Source organism: Squalius cephalus (genome assembly GCF_949319135.1).
Source record: "Squalius cephalus genome assembly, chromosome: 4".
In the NCBI taxonomy this organism is placed as follows: domain Eukaryota; kingdom Metazoa; phylum Chordata; class Actinopteri; order Cypriniformes; family Leuciscidae; genus Squalius; species Squalius cephalus.
The window spans coordinates 46,499,208-46,508,557 of record NC_137125.1 but is presented as its reverse complement, the minus strand read 5'-3'; the positions used below and the strand labels follow the sequence as shown (position 1 = coordinate 46,508,557).

Here is a 9,350-nt window from a genome sequence, read left to right as displayed (position 1 = left end):
CATACTTTGCCTTCATATGTCACTTTCACTTTGTTTGGCAGTCGTTGCCTAATGGTTAGAGAGTCAGATGGGTAACCCAAAGGTTGCAGGTTTGATTCTCAATAGCATACCGGCAGAAAACGACTGATGTGCCCTTGAGCAAAACACCTAAACACCAATCACTCCCCAGGCGCCACACAAAAATGGCTGCCCACTGCTCTGAGTGTGTGTGTCCACAGTTTGCAGTGTGTGTGTTCATTACTGCTAATGTGTGTGCACTAAATAGGAGAGGAAAAATTCTGAGTTTGGGTTGCCATACTTGGCCTTCACATTTTACATTCATCTACAGCCTGAGAACAGCCTTTAAAGAAATTTAATATGCATATTTATGTATTGGTTAAACACACCTGACCACATAAAATAATAATATTTGATACAGATCAATTAATTTACAGGGTTATTGTAAAAGTTACTTAATGCATCCAAAATAAATGTCAGCATTATCCACTTATAAAAAGTACAGTACATGCTGCCACCATGGTGAGGCTGTTACATCACATTTTTGTTTATTTGGTAATTTAGCAGAAAAGGCATTGTTGTTTGTTTTATTACTATTAACAAGGCCATAATAAAAAATAAAAAAATCTCACAGAGGCATATCAATTTAAATGCAAAAAACAACAAAAAAAAAAACATAAAAACCTGAGATTTGATATATCAATAGCAATTTCACTCAAACTTTTAAGATTTCAAATTTATTGAACCGGCGCAGTCATTGAGCCGAATGGCCCTCCTTCTTTTTCTGACTCCTCCTCCACATCATCATAATCTGTTATTAAAAACAAAATCTTAATTCATGTTGTAATCAGATAAATTGAGTCAATGAATCTGGAAAACATACTAACAATAACTTAATAACTTACCTAACAGGTTTCTCACATCTTCACTCACACTCATCACATCATCATAGTCCTCCTGAACTCCCTCTGATCAAGAATGACATAAAAAACATCAGAATATAAAACACTTAAACTGCGTCCCGATTCAGAGGCTGCATCATATGAAGGCCGATTGCGTCACTGTAGCGCGACGAAGACTGTCCCAATTCAAAGCCTCCTTCAAATGCGGCCTCCAAATGTGCCTTTGTTTCCTGTGAAATGAAGGATACAACAGACGGATCCTCCGTGGCCTTGCCTATCCCAGAATTCATTGCGCTCCGGTGACGACAGGATTTTATTATAGAAAATTGCCGAATTACACTTTAAAAATGCAAGTATTGGGTTTCAGCTTACTCAAATATCTAACGATACAAATGTAAAAATAAAAGTGGTTTTACTTTAAAGCTGTTCAAATGTTGACATATCTTACTAAGATGTGATTATATATAGTTGATACTCTTTATTATATATAGAAATGGACCATGGTGAACATATTTAGACAGTTTGTGAACCCTGTTTTGGTTTCGGACAGTTTAATATAACTTTCAAAAAAGTCCAGTACAAACGTTACTGCCGCTCATCATCTCTGTCACAGTTGCTAGGCGACAAGAACAATCCCCCGTAGACCGTCCCATTTAACAACACTCGTTTTGACCTTCGGGCTTCAATGGATGCAGCCTCTGAATTGGGACAAATCTTTATCTTATTTGAATCCCTGAATCCCTTTTCCCTTTAAATGTATTGATTACACAAAGCTCATGTCTAATACTCATGTAAACATGTAAGGGTGATAATAAAATGTAGTTCTGTTCAACCCACCTATTTGAGAGCTCTGTCCATTAATGATGACATCATCATAATTCTCTAGCATGTTCACTACACGTGCAAATATAAGCCCAAAAAGTTGAATATAAGCCAAAAAACATTAAGACAGTAATTTTAAAATATCATCAGTTATTAGGTTTATTTTAAAGAAATATATATATATATATATATATATATATATATATATATATATATATATATATATATATATATATATATAATAATAATAAAAAAATCAATTAGAAAACACCTTTTTTGATGAAAGAGTTCTGTCCACTGGTGATGACGTCATCATAGCTCTCAGGAGTGTCTTCTACAAAATCACACATTCATCACAAACATTAATGACATTCAAAACTTTTTATCCGTTAATATACTGAAATAACTTTAATATACTTAAGTATTTCAATATGCTGTTATACCCATACAGAAAAAAAAAAAATATTGAAATATATTTTAAAGTGTCAAAAATATATGTGGCATATATTCCAAATACATTGAAATATATTTGCATTGTTGTTCACTTATATTTATCATTTTGAAATATATTATGAAATATAACAAAAATATATGATGTTAAGTGTGAAATATATTTACATGTATAACATGTAATGTAAAATATATGACAAAAAATATGGTCATAAAATGTTTAGCTTGCTAAAGAAGGGTCGAAAATGTATTTTGATCATAGTAATTCCTCTACCTTTTCCCCTATACACAACAGTAGGCTACCATATTTCACTACTGTATTATGACACACAGCTATAATAAATACTGTACTTACATTTAAATGACTGCAATGTAAAATGACAGATAGTTGCTTTCCTAGGACTATTAGGCCATATTAGGTGGCACGTACCTAACACTAAGTGCAATTATTAGATTTATTGTTGTTTTATTGACATCTTTCCTGAAGTCATTTAAATATTGAAAATATGCACAATATTTATGATGCAAGTATAACAGTGACACTCCAACAGTGAAGTGCACTTAAACAATAGATAGAACTCAGTGTCTAACACTGCATACACACACTATTAAATAACTGTATTCAATTCTGTAAAAATAGGGGGGAAAAAACTCTGCATTCTGTGTGTTATTTCCTACATAAAATTGTCATTTTAGGCCAATAAAGTCAGTAAAGGGGCAGCCGTGGTCTACTGGTTAGGGCTTCGGGCTTGTAACCTAAGGGTTGCCGATTTGATCCCCGACCAGTAGGAAAAATGTGGGCGGGGGAAGTGGTAGAGCACTGCTCTCACATGCCCACATCCACGGCTGAAGTGGTCGATCTAAAAAATAAAATGAAAATGTGTTGTTTGTTTGTGAAAATGTTAACTTTTTAAATTTAAAAATATATTTCAAATGAAACAATTTGCAAAAGTTAAAACATATATGAACATATATGTTGTTAGTAAATATATTGACATATAAATATATTCACATATTTAACTAAAATATATTTTCAAAAAATAAAAAATATATTTACATATATTTAACTAAAATATATTTATTGGGCCAATTTCAAATATTTACATATATTCCTAAATATATTCTGAAAATATATTTCAAATATATTTCTTTTGTGTATGGGTAGAATAACAGAACGACACCTGTCTCACGATCTGGTTTCAGTCCATCAGTGATGACATCATCATAGTATCCCGGTGTGATTTCCTTCATCTCTTCTGCATCAACACAGAATATGTTTGGATACAAAAGCCAAAATATTTTCTTTTTGCAGGTCATGAGACCATTAAGTTATTAATCATCTGGTAATAAATCATGTGATCAATTTAAAAGGTCACTGACCTTTTAGGCCACTGTTGTTGGTGACATCATCATAATATACAGTCTTGAACTCTTTTGCTAAAAAGGAGAACAGAATGTTAATATATAAATAAACAGCAGTGTTTAAAATGTATTGTGTCATTAGTCAAATATTTAATAGAATTTGTTAATTACGTTTATTTATTTAGGTTGAATTCAATGAAAAATATTTTGAGTGGAATGAATATGCGCTTCTGCTGTCTAACCTGAGAGAAGCTCATCAGCATCTTCATACCCAGAATGCAGTTCTTCAGAGATGAGACTCCCTGTTAAAGGAGAGAAAAACAGTCAGAAACATGTTCATCATCACAAACAGACTGAATCCTCATTTCCATGTTCAAAAAAACAAAGGCAGAAATGATTTTTTTTCTGTTTGTTTTCAGTTAGGCCTATTAGCAAACACACATGTATCCTCACATGAACTCATGAAACCTCACTGCCTTCCAGAAATACACACAGGAAGAGACACACACACACACACACACACACACACACACACAAACACACACATAAACATGCACCTGCAGCTCTGTGGTTTTCTGTGAGGAATTCTCTGGTTTAAAGCCGGAGGTTTAACAGGACTAATAATAGATGAACATCAAGTGTCTGACAGACTCTCTTATTAATAATATTAAATAAGTTTCACGGCTCATGTCTCACCTCTCTGAGTGAAGTGATTGTGTCTGTGATGAATCTCCTCATAAACGGCCTCAGTCGTCGTCCTGTGTCTCCTCTTAGAGAGAGCTGTGAGTGTAGACAGACAAACCTGCTGTCAGTTCACAACACATGACTGATCACACACTGAATAACACACAATATGACAGTCTCTGGATCTCTCCTACCTCTCCTCATCACTCTGTTCTGCTGAATCAGTATAAGCAGTGGCACTAAGAGCAGTAAGAGCAAAACTCCCAGTACAACCACAAGCACAGAGAGAGACACTGGAGGAGTTTGTGGAGGAGTGACTGATGTTGAGCGCACTGGAGGAGAAACTGGAGGAGAAGCTGATGCTGTTGTGGCAGGAGTAGTGGACACTGACAAATCTGGCAAATCTGTCAAAACAGACACAGACAGATTAAAAATCATGCAAATACACAGTTAGTAGCACTAAAATGATGTGAAAATCACTATTATCGGTCAGAGTTTTGCTCTGACCTGCACAGGTGAGTCCAGCGTGCTCTTTGTGGGAGCAGTCAGTGTGGTTCTTCAGGGAGAGAGGACAGTCCCACAGGTGAATCTCATTCCCTCTGCACTCGACTCTGTTCAGCCACACAACACCTTCACCAGCACCAAAGACTGAATTCCCATCAGCCCTCAGTGCTGCTCCACAACCCAGCTGCCTGCAGACCACCTGAGCATCGCTGATGTCCCACAGATCAGCACAGACTGAACCCCACACAGCGTTATGATACACCTCCAGCCTCCCAGAGCACCGGCCCAAACCTCTATTCAGTCTGAGAGGAACATGATCTAAATCACACACAGAAACATCACTGACCAGCTTCAACACATTTACAACAAAACACACTAAAGCTGGAGGCCTTTAACGCTGTGATTAATTTTGAATGTGGAATAAAAAATAATTTACTGTACAAAAAAAAAAAATATATATATATATAAGAAAAAAAAGAAATATAAGCTTATGATAAACTTACTTGAACACCGTCTCTGGTGAGGAGATGAAGAGTTTGAACATGTCAGACGACTCTGAGGAGACTCATGGTTTTCCTTCTCTGAAACATTAAAGTTTCAAAACATCACTAATCAGAATATTAGGCATCATAAATAATATTTAACCAAACATGCTCATGTCAAACTATCTTAAATCAGTTAAATATTATCTGACCTGAGCAGGTGATCTTGGCCACTTCATTATCACAGTCATTCTGTCCCCAGGGTGAAGATGGACACTGCCATAGAGTGGAATCATGACGTCGACATTTAAGTTTATCAAGCCAATTATGAGATTTCAGTCCCTCTGAAGAACTGGGTTCACTGCCAGATCTTCCACAGTTCAGCTCTTGACAGATCAGACTCGCTGTGTCTCTGTCCATCTTATTGTAACACACATTACCCCAGGATCCATTGTAGAAAACCTCCACATTCCCTTCACAGCCCTCAGTTAACCTGATCTCTTTAAACTCTAGAAAGGAAAAGAATCAATGTCAACTTTCATGTGAGTCTGTTCATTTGGGATGCAAACCATTAAAGAACTTGACGAATAAATTAATTGACGGTTCTTTAAGTGCTTTTAAGGTATAAATGTTTGGAAAAACAAGATGCAAATCCATTTCTAAAGGATGAGATAATTTAAATAATAAATATATTTCAAACATTTAAAACAATTCATGCAAAGGGTGTTTACACAGACCTTTTAGTAACTTTTTAGCCTTTTTTTGGGGGTGGGTGATATAATGTATACTCAACCACTTTAAACAAACAAAAATGCTTCTGACCAAATGCACACTATGTATATTTAGCTACAATTTGTTGTATGAGCATCCAGTCAGTAACTATATTTCAGTCTCAAAGTTTGCTCTAAACTGTATGTTTTTGATTCACTGAACAAAATTGACCCATTTGTTCAGGAATCACTACACTAGTTATGCTGTGTGCTGAGAACCGACTCATTAAAGTCATTCATTCGGACAACATTAGTCACGCTATGCATTTCATGAAGTAATGTTGTGTTGTGGTACCAAAAACTATAGTACTTCAGAAAACTCTGTCAGAGCACATAGAAAAGTGCATGTGAAAGAACAGTTATTGGTCCTAATACTTTATATATATTTTCAGAATAAGAACATATTCTCAGTTCCCAACTCTGCTGTTGATGTGCATTAAGTGTACTGGATATTATAAGTCACATTGATAGGTTATTGAAATGTTATTATTTAAATTATTCTTTACAATTTACCTGAGCACACGACTCCTACATCCTCCTTGTGTTGACAGTCATGTTTCCCCCAGCCTGGAGAAGAGCAGTTCCTCAGGGACGTCTCATTCCCCTCACACTCCACCTCATCCAGCCATATGGGTCCAGAACCAGGACCAAACCAGGCTGGTACCTGCTGGTTACTGAGGGCCACTCCACACTGCAGCTGTCTGCACACCACATGGGCATCTTTAATATCCCAGGAGTCATCACACACTGTCCCCCATGAGCCGCTGTGAAAAACCTCCAGCCTCCCTGCACAGTCTCCCCCAGAACCCACCAGCCTGATGGACCCGCGACCTGATATTCAGAGAGAGAAAAACACATTATTGATCACTAACAACTGAAGAATCTGCCCAGATGTTGTTGTTCTCACCAAGGCAGGTGATTGACAGCTGTTGTGTGGAGCTGCAGTTGAGAGTTTGTGGAGAGCTGCAGTTCCCCAGATGAGCTTCACTCCCAGAGCACTGGAAGCCCGTCACACACTCATGACTGTGTTCAGGACTGGATGAAGAGGAGCCGGAGAAGTTCAGCACAGAGCCACAGCCCAGCTGTCTGCAGACCACAGAGGATTCAGTGAGACTCCAGGAGTCCAGCAGAACTCTCCTCCAGACCTGATGGATGGAAACTTCCAGCTCCCCCTCACACTGTCTCTCTCCAGACAACCGCACCAGACCGTCATGAACAGCCAGAGAGGAATCTGGAAAGAAGGTCTCATGTTTTACTAAAATATTGCAAGTTTGTGAATATACTTTACATCAATAATACATATATAAAAAAAATCTGAAATAAATGACAAGTATATTTTCTTTCAGTTTGAAATGACACTACACATGTTGTGAAATTACACATGGTGAGATGAAATACTAAATTTATTCTTTTTTTAATCTTTCAGCAGCACAATATCAGTATATCTTCCAGTAATTTGGACTCACTAGAGCAGACGACTCCAACATCTCGTCTATGAGAACATTCAGCTCGACTCCATGAAGAGACGGAACACTCTGAGAGTTTTGTTTCATTCCCGTCACAATCAAACACATCAGCCCAGATTTCACCACTTCCCTCTCCAAACCAGTCTGATCCCACAACAGACACAGCAATCCCACAGTTCAGCTGTCTACAGAGGACACTGGCAGCTCTCATATCCCAGCATGCATCACACACTGTGCCCCATTTACTGAAGTACTGACGCTCAACTCGACCAGAACAGACGTCAGGACCATTGACCAGTCTGAGGTCAGTGTAACCTGGACAAAGAACAGAGATTTTACTGAAATTGATCAAACCAAGAATAATCAAATAATTAGATTTAGTATTTAATAATTAGATTCCTCTATACAGTAGAGAGGCTGAACATTGATATTTTACCAGAACATATCAGTCCCACGTTGTGTTCATGGGTGCAGTTTATATTATGTGAGGTTAATGATGGACAGTTTTGAATGTGTGATTCATTTCCTCTGCACTGAATCTCTTGTGTCCACATCTGAGCGTCTCCTTTGCCAAAAGCATCTTCTCCCAGCACCTGTACAGGAGCCCCACAGTCCAGCTCTCTACACACAACCTCTGCATCCTGCTGGTCAAAGGCAGCGTCACACACTGTGCTCCATCGTCCTCCAATATACATCTCCACTCTTCCAGAACACAGGTGAGAACCAGAAACAAGACCAGACCTTCCATAGTTTTTGGTTTCTGATTACATTTACACAAAAGAGAAGACCATCTGTCACTATGATTATGATATGGACATAAAACAACACCAGATTTTTTTAATGGATTAAAACTAATGAGAAGTTCAGACCTTGAAATGCTTAATAATAATTGATTGTCTATAATTTGCTTTGAAAATAAATTACACACAATTATTTTAAATTGCAAATAAGATTTATCAATACGTATCAATGAAAGTCTGATCAGTGATGTATTAACAGAGTGATGTATGGAGCCGCTCACCTGAGCATCTGACTCCAGCATCTTCATCATGACCACAGCCACGAGCACCCCATCCGTCTGATCTACAGTTCTTCAGTGTTGACTCTGATCCACTACAGTCCACATACCTCAGCCAGATTTGACCTGATCCTTGTCCAAAGCGAGCATTACTCACAGCCTCTAGAGCCTTTCCACATCCTATCTCTCTACACACCACTCCAGCATCAGTCTTATCCCAGCCATCATCACACACTGTTCCCCACTGACCATCATGATGAACCTCCACTCTACCAGCACAGGGACTGTTGCCACCAACTAACCTCACAGTCTCGAAATCTGTACATGAAAGAGAGAAAGGGATCGAATAATGCAATGTCAAAATAAAATGTGAAAAGTTGGTAAATAGAAATATATAAAAATATTTTGAACTGGAGTATATAACAAATTGGATTCCTGTAAAAGCTCAAATCATTTATAAAATGTAATTGATAATTAATGATCTTAAGTTTCTAGATATTACAATCTAGAAGATCTTAGTTTCTAGATATTACAAAGGCTTCTATTCAGTTTCTAGTGGTATAATGCCATCATAGACAAACTAATTATTTAAAAAGGTAAAAGAAATTGTACTTACCAGATGTGGTTATAGTGACTATAGAGGAGAGTAAAACGAGTGTCAGAAATCCCTCCATCTTCTTCTGCTCGTCACACTGTTTGTTTGACTCTGTTTCTCCTCTGCTCCCTCAAACACACTGAAGAAACTGGCTCCTGTCAGTCCCCTAAAGAGAGAGAGACTCTCACAGCTGCCAATGACACTCACTGTTCCCTTATTAGACACAACAGAGGAAATCATCAAACACAATCACTGACAAATCACACAGCAGCATTTTTATTTTCTCCATATATATCAA

General features: G+C 37.5%; 1 protein-coding gene across 1 annotated transcript; it reads right to left on the bottom strand.

Moving 5' to 3' along the window:
- Positions 1–337: 337 nt before the first annotated feature.
- LOC307157710 (scavenger receptor cysteine-rich type 1 protein M130-like) lies at positions 338–9,131 on the bottom strand (the record flags this gene model as incomplete). The annotated part of the gene is made up of 18 exons (XM_079869635.1): positions 338–808; positions 903–965; positions 1,737–1,793; positions 1,993–2,055; positions 3,353–3,427; positions 3,552–3,608; positions 3,776–3,835; positions 4,230–4,313; positions 4,412–4,612; positions 4,725–5,039; positions 5,225–5,302; positions 5,416–5,712; positions 6,487–6,804; positions 6,881–7,204; positions 7,440–7,754; positions 7,876–8,199; positions 8,461–8,775; positions 9,074–9,131. 18 exons carry the CDS (start codon positions 9,129–9,131, stop codon positions 735–737), a joined length of 3,078 nt encoding a protein of 1,025 aa, XP_079725761.1. The 3' UTR covers positions 338–734.
- Positions 9,132–9,350: the final 219 nt, after the last annotated feature.